Source organism: Melanerpes formicivorus, unplaced genomic scaffold, assembly GCF_026170545.1.
Source record: "Melanerpes formicivorus ecotype bairdi unplaced genomic scaffold, bMelFor1.0.p_v2 SCAF_11, whole genome shotgun sequence".
Taxonomy (NCBI): Eukaryota; Metazoa; Chordata; class Aves; order Piciformes; family Picidae; genus Melanerpes; species Melanerpes formicivorus.
In genome coordinates, this window is record NW_027142363.1 from 18,826,806 (window position 1) to 18,849,625 (window position 22,820).

A 22,820-nucleotide genomic window follows, 5' to 3' on the forward strand; every position below is an offset into this window, starting at 1 on the left:
GTAAAAATGTGTAAAATGTCTGCCCACGTAAAGCATTATATTTAGTCGGTTTAGTGATACTGCTCTCAGGTTCCCCCACAGTCCAACAGCATTTCCGCTACCGTGCGCGGAGCAGGCAGCCAGCGGGGCTTGAGGACATCTAAACGCTGCTATTTCGGAGCAACGTTCGCTGCTGCTGCTTTCAGACCCCGGTCGGTGGGTATACCGGGAGGGCTGCCCTACTAACAGTTGACGGTTTCTTTTGTTCCTTCCAATCCGTCATTTTCCGCCGGGCACTTCGCTGGGCAGCGACGGCTCCCAGGCGCATCGCTCAGCCAGCCCGCGCCTGGCACCGCCGCTGGCGCCTCGCCACCTCACCCCGCATAATGGGGTCAATGCATCCCCCCCGGCCTCCCGCTGCCCATGCCTCCCTCTCCGCACAGGTAACAGGCGCTGCCCACCCCGGGTCGGGCAACCAGGAGCAGCCTTTTCTCCAAGTCCGCAGGAGCCATCTCACGGGCAGAGGCCGCCCCCCGCGCAACGCCTCCGAAGACCCCCGCGCAAAGGCCCCCACTGCCGCCCCCTGGCGGCGGGGCCGTACGGCAGCTTCCCGCAGGCCGCCCCACGCCCTCAACTCAGCTCTCCCCGACGGCAGCTCCGCTGCCGGAGGAGCGCGACCTGCGCGGCCGGGGCGGAGGTATCCACACCCTCCCCTCTCCCTCCGCCCGGGCCGCCGCCGCCACCACACCCCTGGCTGCCCAGGGGTGGCAATGCCCGGCGGGAAGGTAGCGAGGCCGGCCAACCGGTGCACGGCTGGGCTTGGAACCCTGTCAGCCACGCTCGGGATCACCCACCGTGCCGACCCGAGAGGGGGCCCGGCCCTCGCCCCGCCGCCGCAAACCCGACCTCATTGCCTGTCACATGAAAACAATTATTGACTCGAACGGGGGAGGGGAGGAGAAGTTAAAAGCCAAAAGGCAGAGGCGCGGAGGCTGGTGGCGGCCAGCTCCCTTACAGACGTCCCCCGGCCCCCCGTCGCGGCGGTACGCACCCCGCTCGCGGGGCGGGAGCCCCAGCCGGGCCCCCAGCACCACCAACTCGGAGCCAGCAGGTTCAACTCACCCATTTATGTCGAGCTGGGCTTTGCCTGGCGGCGGAAACAGGCTGAAAGTTTGAAGCGGCTGGGCACGGCGAAGAGGGCGATAGACAGCCCCGAGCCGCCGCCACGGAACGAAGAGGCTGCTGACAGAGCCGCTCCCTCCTCCGGCGGGCGCCGCTCTCAGCACCCGCTGCAGCCGGGCTGCATTCCGCGTCCTGCTAGCAGCACCTCACCTTCCCTCAGCGGATGTATTTGTACGTATTACCAAAAAAACCCAAACAAACAAACGAAAAAAAACCACCCTAAACCCCACAAAACCTCCAAATCCCAGAAAATTAGTCGAGAGAAGGGACTCAGTCTTCAGCTCCTGCCAGCTACCTAGGTCCCTACTGCCGCCCAGAGCAGCCGGGAGAAAAAGCGCGGCCAAGCCCGAGGCGCCCAGAGGCGCCCGCTGCCGAGCCGCAGGGCTGGGCGTCTTCTCCCGCCGGGCGGTGCGTGTGGCGGGGCGAGGGTGCGGGGAGCGGTTGGGTCCCCTCGCTGCGAGCTCCGCTCCGCACGGCGCGGCTCGGCTCAGGCGCTGCGGGAAGTGTCGCGAGACTGCGCCAGAGCCACTGCGCCGCCTCGGGCCGCTGGGAGCAGCCGCGGCGACGGGGGATGGAGGGCGGGGAGGAAGAAAGAGGAGTCACGGTCCCCGGCGGGGGCAGAGGAGAGGGGTGCTGAGGGCGAGGGGATGGCTTCCTCTCTGACAAGCTAAGAATCGTCAGCAGAGCACGAGGGAGGCGCCGGGGGCTCGGGCAGGGGAGGGGACTCGCCTTATTTCCTTGCCGGGGGTTGTGAGAGGACGTTTTGGGCTTCGGGCACGGTCTCTGGGTGGCCGCTCCCCCACGGCGGGACGAGCGGATGCATCAGATTCCTTACAGCTACCTTCGGCGGCCGTGCACGACGACCTCCCACCCCACCCGCGTCCGTCCTGCCGCAGGGGCTGCGTCCCCAGGGGGCTGGGGAAACGCCACGGCTCGGGCGCGCCCCGACCCCTCCTCGTGCCGCGTCTCTTCCCCAGCCCTGGCCGTGAGGGGAGCGGGGCGGGGATCGTGGGCAGACCGGGCCGCACCGAAGGGAGCGGCCACATTCTCCCCTAATTCCCTGCAGGCTTGGCTCTGGAGACCGGGAGGGGAGGCAGGAAAGGAAGACAGACTAAAAGATCAGATGAAGATTGACTTCGGTGGCGGCGTTTCGGATAAAAGGGGAGCAGAGTCGCAGACGAGCCGCAGCAGCTCGATGTTCTTCTCAGGTATGGCAGGTGGGACGCATTTACAATTGAATGGAGCAGCTGGCGAAGATCAGTAGCGTTCCTGAACAGAAAGCCACCTAATGAGGCTGGGAGAGCCTTCGTCACAGGCAAGTCTTCTCCCCGGCAAAGACCATTAGGTAAAAAAGAAGAGCCCTCTGCTAGTAGCGGAGCAAAGGGGCAGACTAAAAACGGTATAAGATGGCATGAAAAGGTAAAAAGTAGAGGCGATATCGTTTACAGCACCAGCACCTTCAATGTTTATTAAAGGTTGAGCAAAAAAACAAGGCAAAGCCTCCTTCATACCCAAATTAACTCCTCCTTGGGCGTGAAGACAGAAACTGCCACTAAGGGATGAGGTTTTTGTACTTCTCATCCCTGCATAATGGGGGGGGGGAGGGATGGGATGTAAAAAAATGTGTAAGAGAATCTTTCCAGCTGGCTTCTCAGCTATGAAAATCCCCATTTTGTGAAATTGTGAGAGTGATGAACTGTTTGAGAGAAAATTAGAGGTTAGCCAATGAGAGGATGAAGTATTTAGAATTCTGAAGTCTTGATTTATTGAGCTATTTTAACTTTTTTTTTTTTTTTTTTTTCCCTAAAGAAAGCTTTAACCATTTCTGTGAAAACTTGCTTTTAAGTCACTTACTGACATGCTGCAGCAGCAATGGAACTTCAGGACTGACACAGTTTGCCGTTCATCTTTTTGCAAAGGTTTAGTTGCTGTGATACAAAATGTGGCAAGGTGCTGCAAAAGGTTGCCCAGAGCAGTTGTGGATTCCCCCTTCCTTGAAGGGAGAAACTAGAGAAGAGCAGATTGAGACTGGATGTTAGGAACAAGTTCTAGGGGAGTGGAACACTGGAACAGGTTGTATGGGGAGGTAGTTGAGGCCCCATCCCTGGAGCTATTCAAGGTCAGGCTGGACAAGGCTGTGGGCAACCTGATTGTGGAGGATGTCCCTGCTGACTGCAGAGGGCTTGGAGTAGATGTCCTTTGGAGGTTACTTCCAAACCATTCTATATTGCTGATCACAGTAGACTTACCACATATGAAAGAATTTTGTTTTACTATCCAGCTCAAGGAAAATTACCAATTTAAAAATCCAAACCATCCAAAAAAGCCCACATTATTTGCAAACAGTGAAGATAAAGAGAGGTTTGGATTAGACAAGTTTAAGTAAATAATGGGCAAGTTAACTCTTGTCCTTTAGAATCGTCAGGGTTGGAAGGGACCTCAAGGATCAGCCAGTTCCAACCCCCCTGCCATGGGCAGGGACACCCCACACTAGATCAGGCTGGCCAGAGCCTCATCCAGCCTGGTCTTAAACACCCCCAGGGACGGGGCCTCAACCACCTCCCTGGACAACCCATTCCAGGGTTCCACCCAGCAGGGCAGCCCTACCTGTAGTGGTGCCTGTAAGTGAAGGAATAGTTGTAGGGAAAAAGTCACAGATCAAGCAAAATACTCTCAAATTACACCAAACATTAATCACTACTGAATCAAAAATCAAGGAATTATTTATAAAGTACAAATTTTGTTAAAACATTTATTGTCTGTAAAAACCCAATTTACATTGATTTTTATATAAACTATGTTAAACATACATATAAACATACCTACATCTCAGTGTATACTCAGGAAGGAGGCTTTTAGAACTGGGATAACAATGTTGTCAAAAGCACCCTTGTGGACTCCAATAACTACAGACTTCAACTGCATTTGCATTGTAGTTCCAGCTTCAGTAGTTTCAAACTGTCATTTCTTAGCCACACTTCAGAGAAATATCTACATGGAAGGTTTCTAAAATGGTTTGCATGTGTACATACATGTCCACATCCACACAATTAGGTGGTCCTTCTGGAAGCTACAGTATAAATAAGGTCAACATTAATAATATATCCCTTAAAAGTGGGCATTAGTCCACATCCTCATTCAACTGGGGGGTAAGGGGGGGGGAACAAATTACTGCTATTCTTAAAACAAAACAATGAGGCTTTTTTTTTATTACTATTCCATGAAGCTCATACTCTTTAACAATAGTTTCCACCCTGTCTCTTCCCTCAAGAATAAAGACATAAGCCAGTCACAAAATAAAAGCAACCTACTGCATTATTTACAGAAAATGAAATAGTAAAAAGACATGAGATTGCTTAGGCAAAATTCAGAGCCAGGAAAACAGTGAACAGAAGAAAACTCTCTTCCAGTGGCAGGCAGCAGAGAGCCATTCAACCACATGGCTAAATCCCTGCTGAACCAACAAACCCCCTCCTTGAACAACAAACCCCATCATGCACAGAAGGAAGGGAGGATGCTACAGCAATGGTTTTCCTCTGATATCCTAACACTGAAAATTTATGCTCACCTAGTCTGAAACAGAACACACTGAAATGTTCCTCACTATCCAGAGGGTTTGTTATGGAGTCAAGTGTCACAAGCAGGCTTTTGAAGATCTTGAAATGGCTTTTTGGTTTGCTTTCTCTTTTTCCCTTTGTAAGGAGTGTGAAGAACCTCCCATCTTCAAATCCTGCAGCGAAGGAATGAAGTCTGTCAAGGGCCAGAGTTACATGCAGAAACATCCTTTATTGTTCCAGATTTATTAGGATGCAGGTTTGAAGTCTCCCACAGAGAACTTTGTAGATGGCTGTTCAGATGCTTAAAGGCAAGAGGCATGTTTCTACACAGCATGGGAAAAGATCCCTTCAGAACACAGGGAAGTTAAAGAACTCCCTCTGTTTACAGTCTAAGGTGAGTACTGAGGAATCAAGTCTCTCTTGGCTATAATCTTTAATCATCTTCTTCAAGCAACTCTTACTATCCATTTCCAAGACATCGCAGAACACGACCTTCTGATGCAGGACAAGCAAGTTTGGAGAGCTCTGCCTGGTTTTAATGCCACAAAAGTGTAAGCCCTTCTTTTTCTCTATTTTTTTTTCCTTTCTTTTATTTCCTCTTTTTTTTTTTTTTTCCTTTTTTAAGCAGCTTCTTTCACATCAAGAAAATTCAGCATTCCACTCTGAGGCCTTGGGAGAGAAGGCAGCAGGTAAATCATTAATGCAATGGGTAATCAGCTGAATTTACTCCCATTCTCTGCTATCAGTTACCCGAGCTTGAGACATTTATGTCTAGATCTCCAGCCCATCTAAATCCATCAGGTAAGGTGATTATAAACACATAAGTAAGAGTTAAGGCAGCCTTGTAGAAGCCTTGCAGTGTGTTGCTTCTTACTAGCCCCAGAATTTTGTCAACCTTGTGAACTCAAGAGTTGAAAATGAGGATTCTAACCAATCTACCAGAGGTCAATTAGATCAGCAATACAAATGCTAACACCACAACAACTTGTTATTTCAGACCCTTAAAAGGAAGACTGCAGTCCCATTAAACCCACTGCATTTTGGATTAGCAATTAAAAAACCCCCATCAATTTCACAGGTGAACAGTTGAGGGTATGACAGGAGCACTTAACAGCCAAAAGGGAAAGGCAGTTCACATTTTTATTGTCAAAGGATAAACCAGAATGCTAGAAAGGCTCCTACACAATCACATTTTTATCTCTGCCCTCCCAATGCAAGTGCAGTGACAGACTTCACTGAGAGGACAGGCTTTCTTCTGAGGCTTACACACCTTTAAAGGTGGTTTTAAACTTTATTATTATTAACTGTGTCAGTCTGTGCTCCCATTAGAAATAATGCAAAAAGCAGGATGTTACTGAAGTCTTTGTGCAGGTGTTTTCTACAAGGGAAAAAAAAAGGCACCAAGTTATTCAAGTAAAGTGACCTTCCTCCTGCTTACATTTCATTTTTTTTGTGCCTCCACAAGCCAATCAGTAACTTCATCCATTGCTCTCAACCACACATAATATTCCAGCACAACAGGAATTTTCTCTGCTAAAAGAAGAACTAAGCTGGTTTGCACGTGTGTGTGTGTTTGTGTGCACAGACACAAGTCTCTGTAATTCACAAAGAGAACTCCTGGTAATGTCTTGCAGCAGGTAACATCACAGTAGATGCCTCTAGCATGTAATCCAGTCACAGAATTCATTATGAATTTTACAAAAGTTGTATCATGACAGAATCCCAAATGAGTGAAGTTATTGGCAAGAAAAATGTGATTTGAGCAAACAGCATCAATTAAAAACCAGAGCAACTGAAACAGTGACTACCTTTCATTGTCTGACATTCATCTGAGGACCAAGGGTGGACAAGAGAAGAGGGAATAAAAATCAAATCATCGTAGTCAGTAAACAGGCCCCAAAAAAAACACCATTTGTAGTATGTTGCTCACAGTTGTGGAAATGAAGAAGAAAGCTAAACTGTTAAAGTACAAAAGTAACGGAGAGAGGTCTCCGTCATGCACAAGTAAAATACGAAAGCACAAAAGTCAGGAGTCAGTCCCACTTTTAAACCTGGTTAAAGCAGCATTGACTGACTGAAATCCAACTCCTTCAGCACTACTTCCAAACACAGTCAGCAAAACTGCCATCTTGGAAGTTTCTTCATGTATCCACTTTGCCCATTTGTTCCACAAGTTCTCTCCCAGTCTTTGGTAAGAACACTGCAGGAAGCTTACAGAAAACAGTAGTATCCTGTTGAAGAAGACAAGAGAGCTTCAGGAGTGTGCCCTGTGTCATACATGGTTTCACTTCTTGCATGTTTTCACTGCTTTAGCACACGTAGGGGGCAGTGTGAATAGCTTGAGGGCAAACCTGCCCTCATCTGCAGGCTGCACTCTATATTCCCCTGCCAGCAGGCTGCTGTTCAACTGCAGCTACTCCATATTTACTCTGGGTTGACTCACTTAAATGGTTGTTTCCATTCACAGGATCACACAGGATGTTAGGGTTTGGAAGGGACCTCTGGAGATCATCCAGTCCAATCCCCCTGCCAGAGCAGGACCATAGAATCCAGCATAGGTCATACAGGAACACATCCAGACAGGGCCTGAAAGGCTCCGGAGAAGAAGACTCCACAACTTCTTTGGGTAGTGTGTTCCAGTGCTCTGTGACCCTTACAGTGAAGAAGTTCCACCTCATGTTAAGGTGGAACCTCCTGTGCTGTAGTTTCCATTCATTGTCCCTTGTCCTATCCCAGGGTGCAACTGAGCAGAGCCTGTCCCCTCCCTCTTAACCCCCAGCCCTCAGATATTTAGAAACCTTTATTAAATCTCCTCTCAGTCTTCTCCAGACTAAAAAGTCTTACTTATCTTTTTTCCCTTTTCATTTCCTGCACAGGAGGACTTTGCCAGATTCATCACTGACAGCAGCAGTAAATAAGTCTTTTCTTATCTGCAGAAAGGTGTCTGCCTCTATCTGATCAGGGAATTTTTTTTTTCTTCACCTTCCCATGTTGTGTCTGCGTGTCCAAGTTAGCTAAAAACTGGCAGAATCATTACTGATTGCTGTTTCAACTGAAAACTTGGGGCTTAGAAACAAACCATTTGGCATTGCTGTGGAATAAACACATCAATGGATGTGGCACACTGCCTACCTCCCTGCCAGGGTGCCCCCAGTGAAGAAAATATTTTAAGTGGCACTGGTTTAGTTCTTCTGAGCCACTTTTCAGAGTCTCTACACTGAAGGCATCATGGGGAAAAAAAAGTTACAGAAGCAGGCATGCAGAAATCACTTCCTGACCCCTGCAAAAGAAATTCCTCTGACTGTACACCTACTCGGGATTAGGATTCTGACCATTTATCCCCGGAGACTGGACTGCATTCTACATGACTAATGCTGTCTCGGAAATCATGGAGCTTATAGAATGGTTTGGATTGGAAGTGAGCTCCAAAGGTCATCTAGTCCAAACACTCTGCAGTCAGCAGAGACCTCCTCCACTAGATCAGGTGGCTCAGAGCCTTGGCCAGCCTGACCTTGAGGATCTCCAGGGATGGAGCTTCAGTTGTTGCCTTGGGCAACCTGCTGCAGCGATCCAGTACCCTCGTGGTACAGAATTTGTTCCTAACATGCCATCTAAATCCTCTCATTTCACACCATTGCCCCTCATCCTACCCCTGCAGGCCTATGCCAACAGTGCCCCTGCAGCCTTCTTTTAGGCCCCCTTCAGGTACTGGAAGGCTGCTCTAAAGTCTCCCCAGGGCCTTCTCTTTTCCAGGCTATGGTGAACAACTTAATGTTTTCTTAAGTAAGAACATCTCTGAAAACTCCTTGCTATGCATCCTTAATTTACCAGCAGTAAAAAGTCTGAACAAATCTGTTAACAGAAACACACAACCCTATCACATATCAAGTATAATAAGGCAAAGACAAGCACAATATTGTTTATAGCTGCTTACAAAACTTGTCTGGCTGTTTTGAGTTTTGCACATAGCATAACAATCATAGAATGGCTTAGGTTGGAAAGGACCTCAGAGCTCATCTACTCCAACCTCCCCACCTCTCAACTACACTTGGCTTCTCAAGGCTTCATCCAGCCTGGCCTTCAATACCCCAGGGACGAGACAGCCACAGCCTTCTTGGGCAACTTGTTCCAGGGTCTCAACACCCTCACACTGAAGAAATTCTTTCTAAGATCTAACCCTGCTCTCCCTAAGCTTCAAACCACTGCTCCCCCCCTTGCCCTGTTGCTAGACACCCTCATGAAAAGTTCCTCTGCAGCCTTCCTGTAGAGTCCCTTCAGGCACTGGAAGACAGCTCTGAGGTCTCCCTGGAGCCTTCTCCAGGCTGAATAACCCCAGCTCCCTCAGCCTATCCTCATAGCAGAAGTGCTCCAGCCCTTGGATCATCTTTATGACCCTCCTCTGGACTCACTTCAACAACTCTGTGTCCTTTTATGCTGGGGACACCAGAACTGGACACAGTATTGGAGTGGGGTGTCAGCAGAGCAGAGTCAAGGGGTGGAATCCCCTCTCTTACCCTGCTGGCTGCACTGCAGTACAGGAAGCTTCAGGGAATTACTGGGAATTTGAAGGACATTACAAACTGTGCATTTAAAGCAGTTTCAGTTATGAGCAGCTTTGTCAGAAGCTTATGAACACTTACCTTTGTTTTTTGTTGTTGTAATTAAATACTTCAGGCTCCAATTTCAGAATCCAGGAAATCACCAAGTCATTTTATGAGGGGGAAAAAAGATTAGAGAACATGTGGCTTGGTCAAGAAATGTCATACAGCAGGGAAAACAAAAATCATCTCATGAGACAGAATCCTTTTGAATACAGACCAACTAATCCCCTACCAAACCCCAAGCATGCTTTCAGTGCAGTTAAAAGCTACTGCTACAGTACATCACATACCTGCCTGGCACCATTCCTTTGAAAAACAACCCCCCGAAAACCCCAACAAAATACTGAAAGTTGTCTCCAATAGTTGAACAACTTACAAATGTTTATCTACACACAGATCAGAACCCCAAGGATATTATTATGATTAATACTATTCTTCCAAAGACTGGTACCTGGACAATGGCTGAACAAACAGAAGTGTAAAATCTATTGCACAACCTAAAAGGTCATCACTTGGAAAATCCTGAGCTAATGTGCTGTTACCAAAAACAATTCAGGCACTTTTTTGTTTGACTTTTCCTTTTTTTTTGTTGTTGTTGTTGCTGTTGAAACTTTATTACCTAACCAATAAACTTTCAACATAGCAACCTCTGAGCATAACCACTCAGGGTTGCTTCTGTAACATCATGCCTAGGGGGGAAAATATTTCATAAATAGGGCTCCCTTCAACAACTTCTTTGCTTGAGACTCGGATGGCAAAGGAACTACAGGGACACGCTACAAGGTTGCAGTTGAATCCTGTACTTCAAAAAGAGGAATTATTAAAACTGTAGGAAAAAAAAAGGCCTGCAGCATTCCACTACTGAAAAATAAACTTGTTTTTTTTTAATCCCATTAAGTTACAGGGTTAGTTCCTTTCTCTCCTATTTTAAAGTCTTGATAAAAGTTGTCCAAACAAAAAAAACTGAACGGATGTTCCCTTTGCTGTGTTGTCTGGTTCCACGTCGGGGTGACAGCTTGGTTCAGGTTTCTGTGGCAATATTTAAATTTCCCTGCAGAGAGAAGGAAAAAAAAATATAATTATCACAGAGTGGTCTGGGTTGGAAGGGACCTGCAAGGCCACAAGTCCAACCCACCCTGCGGTAAGCAGAGGCATCCTCGACTAGAGCAGGTTGCTCACGGCCTTGTTCAGCCTGACCTTGAAGATCTCCAAGGGATGGGACCCCAACCACTTCCTTGGGCAACCTGTTCCAGTGTTCCACCACCCTCCTAGTTAAGAACTTGTTTCTAACATGCAATCTAAATCTGCTCTTCTCACATTTCCAACCATTGTCCCTTGTCCTCTCCCTAAAGGCCTTTGCAAACAGTCCCTCTGCAGCCTTCTTGTAGCCCCTTCAGGTACTGGAAGGCTCATCTTAGGTCTCCCCGGAGCCTTCTCTCCTCCAGGCTGAACACCTCCAGCTCCCTCAGCCTGCCTTTGTAGCAGAGGTGCTCCAACCCCCTGACCATTTTCATGGCCCTGCTCTGGACCTGCTCCAGCTGGTCCTTGTCCTTCCTGTGTTGAGGGCTCCTGAGATGGACACAGTACTCGAGGTGAGGTCTCACCAGAGCAAAGTGGCCAGAACCACCTCTCTCCATCTGTCAAGTTGATCCAGTGGGAAAAAAAAGCCATCCTAGCTTCCCTCAGTACTGGATTATTTGATTAAAACAGCAGAACTGTAAAGAGAGTCCCTTAAAGGGTGTACATGCATAATTGCTTCAAAAGGGTGAAATAAAGATCTTCAGCTCAGTTTAAACCAAACCTCAAGGTCAGGTTAATCATTACAAGAGGAAGAATATGGGGCAGAAAAGCTAGAATCTGAGGAAGGTTTCTGGGGTTTAACTCTTAGCCAAGCAGCAATCAGTACGCTGTTAAGAAAGTGGCTCTGTCACAATAACTCTTCAGGATTTGACATCGGCTCCAAGCTACTCGGGTTCATCAAGGCCTACATATCAATATTCAGCTCTTATTATGCTTCTCTAATTCCAATGGTTATCTGCAGCAGCCAGATTGTGTTCAGCATGTTTCAGAGGTTCCAGGCAAGAACCTTAATAGTCATTACAGAAAAGCACTGGAAATTACTGGGGAAAAGCTCACTACCACAAAATTCTGGCACTTTGAGGCCCATTTTACAAGGTCATAATTTTGGTATTTTTTCAGGGGGGAGAAAAAAAAATACAATCCTTCTCCATTTTTTTGTTTTGTTGCTAATTCCAATTCAATTTACCCTTCAGAGCTCAGACTACTGAGAGGCCATGCAAGTGGAGAAGGCACTCACAGTAAACTTCAGATACAAAGGACCCCCTTTACCTTGTCCAAAGTGTGTGGATTTCTTTCATGGCTTTTTTCCTTTGCTTGCTTGTTGTTTTGTTTGGGTTTTTTTCCCCCTTGGCTTTTATTTTTTGGGGGTGTTTTTTTCCTGTTTGTGATTTGGCTTTTTTTTTTTTTTTTGGTGTGTGTGTGTTCATCTTTTTTTGCTTGATTTTTGTGGGTTGGGGGGTGTGTGTTTGTGGGGGGCTTTTGTTTGAATGGGGGGGGTTGTGTGCTTTTGTTTGCTTCTTTGCTTTTTTCTGGACTGGTGGTGGTGGTGATTTCCTTTTGGGGGTGGTAGAGGTAGTGATTATTTTCTTTTGGGGGAGTGGGAGTGATTTTCTGTTGGGGGGGGAAGAGGTGATGGTGGTGATTTTCTCCTGGGGGTGGAGAAGGAGGTGGTGGTGGTTTTCTCTTGGGGGGGGGGTGGAGGAGGTGGTGGTGAATTTCTCTTGGGGGGTAGAGGAGAAGGTGGTGCTGCTTTTCTCAAGGGGTGGAGGAGGTGGTGGTGAATTTCTCTTGAGGGTGGAGGAAATGGTGGTGCCTTTCTCTTGTGGGGTGGAGGAGGTGGTGGTCGTTTTCTCTGGGGGGTGAAGGTGAGCGTGGTGATTTTCTCCTCGGGGTGAGGGTGGTGATTTGCCTTTGGGGGTGGAGGTGGGGGGTAGTCATTTGCTGTTGGGTTTTTTTTGATGGTGGTGGTAAGGTTTTTCCTGTGGTTCTGGGGTAATTGGGGTTTGGGGTTCTTGTGTGTGTGTTTCTGTCATTTGGGGGGGGTTGGTTTTGTTTGGGGTTGCAGTTTGGGCTTTTTTTGGCCTTCCCCCCTGCTTCCCTCCCACTTGGCTGTAAGCTAGAGGCTTTTTAAAACAACTCTAGGAACCAAACTCTAATCCAACTCCAAATGCTTATGCAAGCATATTTCCTTGTAGCTGGGTGGACACAGACTTGCAAAACAAACAAGAATTCACACAGGGACACAGAACTGCAAGGGGCTGTGCAGGTCAACTAATCCAATTCTCCAGTGCCACAAGTAACATCACACTACTTTGATCATACTTTGATCAATTCTAATAAAGGATTTTAAATGCTTTAAACTACTGATCCTCAGGAAAGCTCTAACATCTCATCTGGTTCAAAAGTTCTTCTGCAGCTGGAGATTATCATCACCCTGTAGACACTGCCAACCAAAAGCTATCATAAACCAGATGGGCTGAATTATTTCAGGTTGAGCTTAGCAAACCATTTTACACAGACATCATACAGTGTGGGATGTAAAATTATATAGTGTAGGACTCAGAGCAGCACTCCAGTGTGTTCTTTAAAAGCAGATGATTAATTTAAGCTAATGTAATAAAGAGGGGAAACACACATAGTAAAATATATAACATTATTAATACCCTTCAGTTGCTATGTTGATTTAAAACCACGGCCTAGGAGGATATAACATCTTTACCCAGAGGGCCATTTTCTCCTCTCAATAAGGAAGAAAGATCAGCTGAGCTCAAGGAAAGAATACTGAACAATGGCAACTGAAGAATCTCAGAGACCAAATCTGATACTATACCAGGACAGGTTGGGGACTGACCTGTTGGAGAACAGTGTAGGGGAAAGGGACCTGGGGGTTCTGGGGGACTGAAGGATGCCCATGAGCCAGCAATGCGCCCTGGTGGCCAAGAAGGCCAAGGGCATCCTGGGGTAAAGTAGAAGGGCTGTGGTTAGACAGTGGAGAGAGGTTCTCTTCCCCCTCTACTCTGCCCTGGTTAGGCCATATCTGGAATATCCTGTCCAGTTCTGGGTCCCTCAGTTCAAGACGGGCCTCAGGGAACTGCTTGAGAGAGTCCAGCACAGAGCCACAAAGCTGATGAAGGCAGTGGAACATTTTCCTGTGAGGCCAGGATGAGGGAGATGGGGCTTGGAGTTTGGAGCAGAGGAGCCTGAGGACTGCCCTCATTGCTGCTGATAAAGATCTGCAGGGCAGTACTGAGAGGACAGAGCCAGACTCTGATCAGGAATGTCCAGTGACAGGACAAGGGGCACTGGGTGCCAGCTGGAGCAGAGGAGGTGCCACAGGAACAGAAGGGAAAACTTTTCCCCTGTCAGAGTGCCAGAGCCCTGGAACAGGCTGCCCAGAGAGGTTGTGGAGACTCCTTCTCTGGAGGCATTCCAAAACCACCTGGATGTGTTCCTGTGTGACCTGCCCTAGGTGCTCCTGGTCTGGCAGGGGGCTTGGACTGGATGATCTCTGGAGGTCCCTTCCAACCCCTAACATTCTGTGATTTTCTATTACCCAAAGCAAGTTCCAATGGAACAACCATGGAGGAAACAGGAATGCAGGATGTGGTTTGCACATAAAGGTACAAAGAGCCAAGATCCTAGAAAGTCCCATCCAATTTATTCCAAGGGGATTTAAAAATCTGGATGGATCCTCATGAATATTCATCCTTTATAAATGGATTAGTTACAAAGCAATTCAGCCAACTTACCTTTTCTTTCCTCAAGAATCCATCTCTGAACCTGTTGGTGGGGAATCCCCTGGCACCACCAGAGCGCAGCCGCTGGTACTTGGCCTGGATGTACAAACCCTTCTGCACTAAGCCTGATCTGGAATGGGGCTGCAAACGGCCATCTGGGAAGTTGCTCTGGAAGGAGAGAAAAGTGCAAAATGAAGACACCAAAATTCAAGACTTCAGAGTCATGAAACAGTCCAGGCCATAAGGAACCTCCAAAGGTCATCCAGTCCAACCTCCCTGCAGTCAGCAACCAGATCAGGCTGCCCAGGGCCTTGTTGAGCCTCACCTTGAATATCTCCAGGGAAGGAGCCTCAACCACCTCCCTGGGCAACCTGTTCCAGTGTTCTACCACCCTCACAGTAAAGAACTTCTTCCTGACATCCAATCTAAATCTACTCTTTAATTTCAAACCATTGCCCCTCATCCTGTCCTTGTAGGCTTTTGCAAACAGTCCCTCTCCATCCTTCCTTTAGCCCTCTTCAGGTACTGGAAGGCTGCTCTAAGGTCTCCCCAGAGCCTTCTCTTCTCCAGACTGAACAACCCCAGCTCCCTCAGCCTGTCCTCATAGCAGAGGTGCTCCAACCCCCTGATCATGTTCGTGGTCCTCCTCTGGACCATCTCCATACTTACAGTTAAAACACAGCTAAGACTTCCGGTCCTCCACAACACAAAGATGCATTTGCAAGCACAGAGCCTCTTCATTTCCCATTTAATATTCCTCAGACCACTATCCTGTGGCTCAAAGAACTGCTGAGTTGTACTTACTGTTTAAAATATCTGAAAGTACCTTCCTCAGAGGGATTAGAAAGTGTACAACATTAACGTGTTTGCAAACTTTCACGAGAGTAAGCCAGCATCAACAACATAATTTAAAGGGCTTGTAGTAGTAGGATGAGAGGGAATGGATTAGAAGCTTGAGGAGAGCAGATTCAGATTGGAGATCAAGAATTTCTTCCCCATGAGGGTGGTGAGACACTGGAACCCGTTGCCCAGGGGGTGGTGCAAGCATCATGGTATCAGTCAGGGTTGGAAGGGACCTCAAGGATCATCTAGTTCCAAACCCCTGCCATGGGCAGGGACACCTCACACCCACACTAGATCAGGCTGGCCAGAGCCTCATCCCTGGAAGTTTTTAAGGCCAGGCTAGATGTGGCTCTGAGCAACCTGATCTAGTGTGAGGTACCCCTGTCCATGGCAGGGGGGTTGGAACTGGATGATCCTTGAGGTCCCTTCCAACCCTGACAATTCTGTGATTCTACAGATGTGTCCCAGGGCAACTTGATCTAGTTGGAGGTGTCCCTGCTAACTGCAAGGGGGTTGGACAAGATAACCTTGAGGGTCCCTTCCACCAAATCCAGTACTGGAAAACCCTGCTCAATCCACTGTCAGTCCTCTCACCTACTAAAAGCCTGGCAGTATTTCAAAGGAAACACATGGTCTATGATGACACTGTATTTATGGCATTCAATGCCTTCAAAAACGTGTCCCCTGGTACCAAACAAGATGGAATCACCATTTTATGTAACAGAATCATAGAATCAATATGGTTGGAAAAGACCTCAGAGATCATCAAGTCCAACCTATCACCCAACACCTTATGACTACTAAACTATGGCACCTAGTGCCACGGCCAATCCCCTCTTGAACACCTCCAGGGATGGTGACTCCACCACCTCCCTGGGCAACACATTCCAATGGCTAACAACTCTCTCAGTGAAGAACTTTCTCCTCACCTCCAGCCTAAACCTCCCCTGGCATAGCCTGAGACTGTGTCCTCTTGTTCTGGTGCTGGGTGCCTGGGAGAAGAGACCAACCCCCACCTGGCTACAACCTCCCCTCTGGTAGTTGTAGACAGCAGTAAGGTCTGCCCTGAGCCTCCTCTTCTCCAGGCTAAGCAACCCCAGCTCCCTCAGCCTCTCCTCACAGGGCTGTGCTCCAGACCCCTCCCCAGCTTTGTTGCCCTTCTCTGGACACATTCAAGTGTCTCAATGTTCTTCTTAAACTGAGGAGCCCAGAACTGGACACATGACTCAAGGTGTGGCCTAATCAGTGCTGAGCACAGGGCAGAATGACTTCCCTGCTCCTGCTGGCCACACTGTTGCTGATAGAGGCCAGGATGCCATTAGCCTTCCTGGCCACCTGGGCACACTGCTGGCTCATGTTCAGCCAGCTGTCAACCAGTACCCCCAGGTCCTTTCTGCCTGGCTGATGAAAGCTGGTCTATACCTTAAAGTATCTCCTGACAGGTCCTGCATTTTCAAGATGTCCCCTGATGCGTCTGTGAGGGTAAGCATCAACTGGTCTGGACGAATAATAAGAGTTCTAAGAAGAAAACAGGCAGATATATTAGCTTCATGATGCCAACTCATTCCAGAAAACACAAAGTTTCCAGCCTACACCAACAAATATTGCAACTCTTTCCCTTTTGTAGCATTTGACACAATGACAGTTTGAAGGCACCAGAATAATGGGACCACAGCAGCACCTAGAATCCCAGCTGGCTGAGGTGACGGCAGAGCCACACAGGAGCAAAAGATGGTACAAACCATCCACAGAATCACAGAATAGCAGGGGTTGGAAGGGACCTCCAAAGATCATCCAGTCCAAGCCCCCTGCCAGACCAGGAGCACCTAGGGCAGGTCACACAAGAACACATTCAGGTGGGTTTGGAATGTCTCCAGAGAGGGAGACTCCACACCCCCCCGGGCAGCCTGCTCCAAGGCTCTGGCACCCTCACAGGGAAAAAGTTTACCCTTCTGTTCCCTTGGAACCTCCTCTGCTCCAGCTTGCACCCAGTGCCCCTTGTCCTGTCCTTGGGCATCCCTGAGCAAGGCCTGGCTCCATCCTGCACTGCCCTGCACATCTTTATCAACAGGCCACCCCTCAGGCTCCTCCTCTCCAAGCTAAAGAGCCCAAGCCCACTCAGCCTTCCTTTACAAGGGAAATGTTCCACTGCCTTCAGCAGCTTTGTGACTCTGCACTGGACTCTCTCAAGCAGTTCCCTACTGAGTACCATCCTCTTGGAGAGATCTCAGGTACCAACCCAGTTAAGGTTGTCCTTCCCTGCTCCTCCCAGAACAGATGCCTCCACTTGCATGCAGCAAGTGAGCAGACAGGTTGCTCTAGCAGTCACCCCTTCAGTTAGGAAAGAGGGCAACAAGATTAGTACCATGGACATCCCTGGTTAGCATTTGGTCATTACAGGGTATCATATTTCAGAGGAGATCCTTGCACTGGTACTACACACACCACTGCAGCAGCCTCACAGTGAATGTCCCCAACAGGGGACAATGGTCAGGAGAAGATTCTGCTTTAACTCTGTGTTACAGGAGAACATTTTGAAGGTTACTTGCCTGCCACATGATTTCAAAAGCAAGTGACAGAGACAAGCAGTACTGAAATTGTTGTGTCAACACACAGCAGCTGCAGTCCAACAGCCATGGGTCCTCCAGCTACTCTTCTACCTGGGGGGTTTGGCCATTTTCCTACTGTGTGTTCCTGCAGCCCAGAAGGGCCAATGGCAGCCTGGGCTGCATCAAAGGCAGCATGGCCAGTGATGGAAAGAGGTTATTCTACCACTGTGCTCTGGTCTCATGAGACCTCATCTGGAGTACTGCATCCAGCTCTGCAGCCTCCAATACAGGAAGGACATGGAGCTGCTGTAGCAGGTCCAGAGGAGGGCTCCAAAAACGCTCAGGAGGCTGGAGCGCCTCATCTCAGCCTGTCTCCATAGGGGAGGTTCTCCAGCCCTCTGATCATCTTGGTAGCCTAATCTAGACCCACTCCAGCAGCTCCAGGTCCCTCTTCTGCTGGGGGCACCAGAACTGGAAGCAGTGCTGCAGATGAGGTCTCAGCAGAGCAGAGCAGAGGGGCAGAATCCCCTCCCTGTGCTGCTGCTCTCCCTGCTCTGGATGCAGCTCAGCACACAGCTGCCTGCTGGGCTGCCAGTGACCACTGCTGGCTCCTGGAGAGTTTGTCATTAACTGATAATAAAGCATCACTTGGAATTTAAAAGGGCAAGACATCACAGATTATCAAATCTACATTAGTACAGACAATGCAGCAATAAAACACTAAATAAATATTATAAGAACAACAAAGACAAAAGCTACTGAAATTCTACATTTCAGCTTACCAGATGAGGTCTCCCAATAAATTTCCTAAAAGGTGGCTTCATGAACCTCATAGGCTTTTGGAAGCCATCATGTTGGGAGTTCTGCAATTTTGAGAGACTGCAGCTTTGCTGGTTCCTGATGTGCCCATGTGAGAGAGAGAAGAGAGGAGGAACAGTTCAAACCTAAAGCCATGGCATAGCAAAACCTGGTTATTTTAAATGACCTTAATTTAGCACCTGCATTGCTTTTGAAGTACAAAGTGAGTGGTTTGAAGTAATTTTCTTCTGTGATATTCAACAAATCACTAGTCCTCTGACTAAGCAGAATCAGAATATTTTATAGAATTAACCAGGTTGGAAAAGACCTCTGAGGTCATCAAGTCTAACCTATTCTCTAACACCACCTAACCAACCAAACCATGGCTCCAAGTGCCACATCCAATCCTTTTTTGAACACTTCCAGTGATGGTGACTCCACCACCTCCAAGGGCAGCACATTCCAATGGCCAATCTCTCTTTCTATGAAGAATTTCTTCTAACATCCAGCCTAAACCTCCCCTGGTGCAGCTTGAGACTGTGTCCTCTTGTTCTGGTGTTGGTTGCCTGGGAGAAGAGACCAACTCCCACCTGGCTACAACTTCCCCTCAGGTAGTTGTAGATAGCAAGAAGGTCTCCAAGGTCTCCCCTGAGCCTCTTCTTCTCCAGGCTAAGCAACCCCAGCTCCCTCAGCCTCTCCTCACAGGGCTGTGCTCCAAACTCCTCCCCAGCTTTGTTGCCCTTCTCTGGACACCTTCCAGCATCTCAACATCTTTCTTGAATTGAGGAGCCCAGAACTGGACACAGGACTCAAGGTGTGGCCTAACCAGTGCTGAGCACAGGGCAGAATGACTTCCCTGCTCCTGCTGGCCACGCTATTGCTGATACAGGCCAGGATGCCGTTGGCCTTCTTGGCCACCTGGGCACACTGCTGGCTCGTATTCAGCTGCACAGTCGCACAGTTGTGTTGTGTTGTGCCACGGCAAAGGCAGAGAAACATTCTGCCCACCCTGATGTGCTAACCAGGCTGCCCTGCCTCACCCGGCCAGGACTGCTCACTGCTGCCCTCCGCTGGCCGAAACGCTTCCTGCAGTTCCACTTACACACTGCAGCACCTCTGAAACTGAACATGCCACGTCTGGAAAGATTCTAGCCAGATGCTGGCAAGGTCACAGCATGACGGAATGCTAAGGGTTGGAAGGGACCTCGAAAGATCATCCAGGCCAACCCCCCTGCCAGAGCAGGAGTACCTAGAGCAGCTCACACAGGAACATATCCAGGTGGGTTTGGAATGTCTCCGGGGAAGGAGACTCCACAGCCCACCGGGCAGCCTGTTCCAGGGCTCTGGCACCCTCACGAGGAAAAGGGTTTTCCTATAATCCCTTGGAACCTCCTCTGCTCCAGCTTGCACCTAGTGCCCCTTGTCCTGTCATTGGACAACCCTGAGCAGAGCCTGGCTGCATCCAGCACTGCCCTGCACATCTTTATCCCCATCAATGCGGGCAGCCCTCCCTGTCCTCACAGGGATCTCTACTGCCTTCAGCAGCTTTGTGGCTCTGTGCTGGACTCTCTCAAGCAGCTCCCTGAGGTCCTTCTTGAACTGAATGGCCCAGAACTGGACACAATATTCCAGATACAGCTTCAGCAGGGCAGAGTAGTGGAGTAGAAGACCTTTTCCCAACCTCCTAATTACAGCCCTTCTATCCACCTCAGGATGCCCTTGGCCTTCTTGGCCACAAGGGCACATTGCTGGGTCATGGACATCCTTCTATCCACCAGGACCCCCAGGTCTCTTTCCCCCATGCTGCTCCATCCTCAGATAGCTAGGTGCCTTGGCTTTAAGGTGTTGCTTGCTTTTTTTCACTGAGCACACTGCTAAGACAGATGTTACCACAGACTCATACACAGAACAGACACTGGGAAAAGTGACTATTAGAAGTCAAAACTCAAAGTTCACTGTACATGCAGAAACAGTTTTCATAGCTGCAAAAAAATTGACTAATACAAAACCAGAGCCACACTGGACTAGTTCATGAGCATAGCCACTATCTCACATGAGCTATGAAAAGCTGCTGAGAAACTTGAGCCTCCCACTTTGACAGCAACTGGAAACAGCAGAAAAATAAGCCTGGGCAGGTATGAAGCCAACTACACACTGAAGACACAGCCCCAGGTACATGAAAGACTGTGTCAGAATCACTAAGGTTGAAGAGACCTTTAAGATCATGAAGTCCAACTGCCATGACCACTAAGCCATATCCTGAAGCACCACAGCTACAGCTTCTTGAACACCTCCAGGGATGGACACTCCACCACCTGCCTGGCAGCCTGTTCCAACCCCTCACCACTCTCTCAATTAATAAGTTTTTCCTCGTGTCCAACCTAACCCTCCCCTGGCACAACGTCAACACATTTCCTCTCATCCTATCTCTGGTTACTTGGGAGAAGCGACCAACCCCAGCCTCACTCCAGCCTCCTTTCCAGGGAGCTGTAGAGAGCAACAAGCTCTCCCCTCAGCCTTCTCTTCTCCACACTAAACACCCCCAGCTCCATCAGCTGCTCCTTGTATGATGCCTCCAAACCCCTCCCCAGCCTGGTTGCTCTTCTCTGGACAGTCTCCAGCCCCTCAATGTCTTTCCTACCCTGTGGCACCCAGAACTGACCCAGTGTTCAAGCTGTGGCCTCACCAGGGCTGAATACAGAGGCACCAGCACTGCCCTACTCCTGCTGGCCACACTGGTTTTGATCCAGGGCAGAATGCTGTTGGCCTTCTTGGCCACCTATGCACACTGCTGGCTCATGTTCAGCTGTCCACCAGCACCCCCAGATCCTTTTCCAGCAGGCTGCTTTCCAGCCACTCTGCCACAAGCCTGTAGCATTGCTTGGGGTTGTTGACACCAAAGTGCAGTAATATCTAACAGTCTCCTTCCTCCCTACCCCCAACTTGGGAACTCTTTTTCCTTTCAAGAATCTCCAACACAAGAAGTATTTCTTCTGCAAGTCCACAGTTTTCTCAAGCATGTGGCCTGGGTGCATTGTGACTCTCTGCTATTCCAGACTGCACAAACAGCAGCATCTTAAGAGCTGTGCCCAAATTATGACTCCAGTGTAGGCACATTTCATTACCATCTAGAAATTCTTGAATCAACATTTTTTCTAGCACCAGTAAGTTAAGAGACCTCTCTGCAATCGGCCAACTTCACAACACCAAAAGTGAAACCGGGTGACAGAGGTTAGCAAACACCTCTGGAGCAAAAAAGCTGTAACAGATCTGTTGAGGTATTTCAAAGTTAAAAACCAAACAAAAGCTATTGCAAAGAAATCTAATGTTTCTTCATGATGTTCCTCAAGAATCAGAACAGGAATAAAAAGATCTCTAACTCTTTGCTGACTTTCCACATGACAAGAAACAACCAGGGCAACCCAACCTTGTGTTCACCCTAGAATGCTTTCATGGTACTACAAAATACCAAGAGGATGTTGTTAATGGCACACCAAGGAGTATAAAAATAGTTCAGCTTCTTGAATTCGTTCCACTCTTCCCATTCACTGCTACAGTTTGAGCTTTGTCTTTTCCCATGACAGCTCAGCACTCCATTACAGAGCCGTTTGCAATGAACACCAGTTGAATTTCAGGCCAAGTCAAACCCTGTAAGCTAAGGAAAAGAACCACAAAAAACCAACCCCCTAACTGTGGAGGAGTCAAAACTTTGAGTAAGAAATACAGGCTCTGGCCACCAAGATTGTTACTTGCTAATTACCTTGGAGCTCCATCATCCACACAAAACACTCTGTCATCTTCATTCTTCAATCTCTCCTTTCTTCTCCTTTCTATGTCATGCCGTAGGTCATTCGGATCTTCCAACGCTCTCATAATGTTCTAGGTTAAAAGGAAAAGTTCAAGGCAAGTTAGCCAGCAAGCTGGGAAAGGAATTGGCTGGGTGGCTGCAATCAGAGTGCTGTGGTCAACAGCTCAGTGGCCAAAAGGAGGCCAGTGACAAGTGGTGACCCTCAGGGGTTGGTACTGGGACCGGTGCGCTCTAACAGCTTTGTTAGTGACATGGACAGTGGGACTGAGGCACCCTCAGCAAGTTTGTGGGTGACACCAAGCTGTGTGGTCTGGTTGACACACTGGAGGGAAAGGATCCTGTGGGGCTTGGACAGGCTGCAGAAGTGGGCCCAAGCCAGCCTCACGACATTCAGCAAGGCGAAGTGCAAGGTTCTACACCTGGGTCAGGACAATCCCAAGCACAAATCCAGGCTGGGTGAGGAGTGGCTGGAGAGCAGTCTGGAGGAGACTTGGGTGTGTCAGTTGGTGACAAACTCCCCAGGAGCCACCAGTGGTCACTGGCAGCCCAGCAGGCAGCTGTGTGCTGAGCTGCATCCAGAGCAGGGAGAGCAGCAGCACAGGGAGGGGATTCTGCCCCTCTGCTCTGCTGAGACCTCATCTGCAGCACTGCCTCCAGTTCTGGTGCCCCCAGCAGAAGAGGGACCT

General features: G+C 48.7%; 2 protein-coding genes across 3 annotated transcripts in view; both read right to left on the reverse strand.

The window, feature by feature from the left end:
- SH3KBP1 (SH3 domain containing kinase binding protein 1) overlaps positions 1-1,647 on the reverse strand; it is a 203,010-nt gene extending 201,363 nt beyond the window's left edge. For both annotated transcript variants that reach the window (XM_068144748.1, XM_068144749.1), the window contains exon 1: positions 1,102-1,647. In XM_068144748.1, the coding sequence (XP_068000849.1) occupies positions 1,102-1,105 (4 nt within the window). In that variant the 5' untranslated portion in view covers positions 1,106-1,647. The remainder of the gene's footprint in view (positions 1-1,101) is intronic.
- A 2,242-nt stretch (positions 1,648-3,889) lies between these two features.
- BCLAF3 (BCLAF1 and THRAP3 family member 3) overlaps positions 3,890-22,820 on the reverse strand; it is a 50,377-nt gene continuing 31,446 nt past the window's right edge. The window contains exons 8-13 of the mRNA XM_068144751.1: positions 22,087-22,205; positions 18,311-18,425; positions 16,402-16,497; positions 14,149-14,304; positions 9,359-10,370; positions 3,890-6,949 (exon numbers count right to left, since the gene is read on the reverse strand). Coding sequence (XP_068000852.1) covers positions 10,341-10,370; positions 14,149-14,304; positions 16,402-16,497; positions 18,311-18,425; positions 22,087-22,205 — 516 coding nt within the window. The 3' untranslated portion in view covers positions 3,890-6,949; positions 9,359-10,340. The remainder of the gene's footprint in view (positions 6,950-9,358; positions 10,371-14,148; positions 14,305-16,401; positions 16,498-18,310; positions 18,426-22,086; positions 22,206-22,820) is intronic.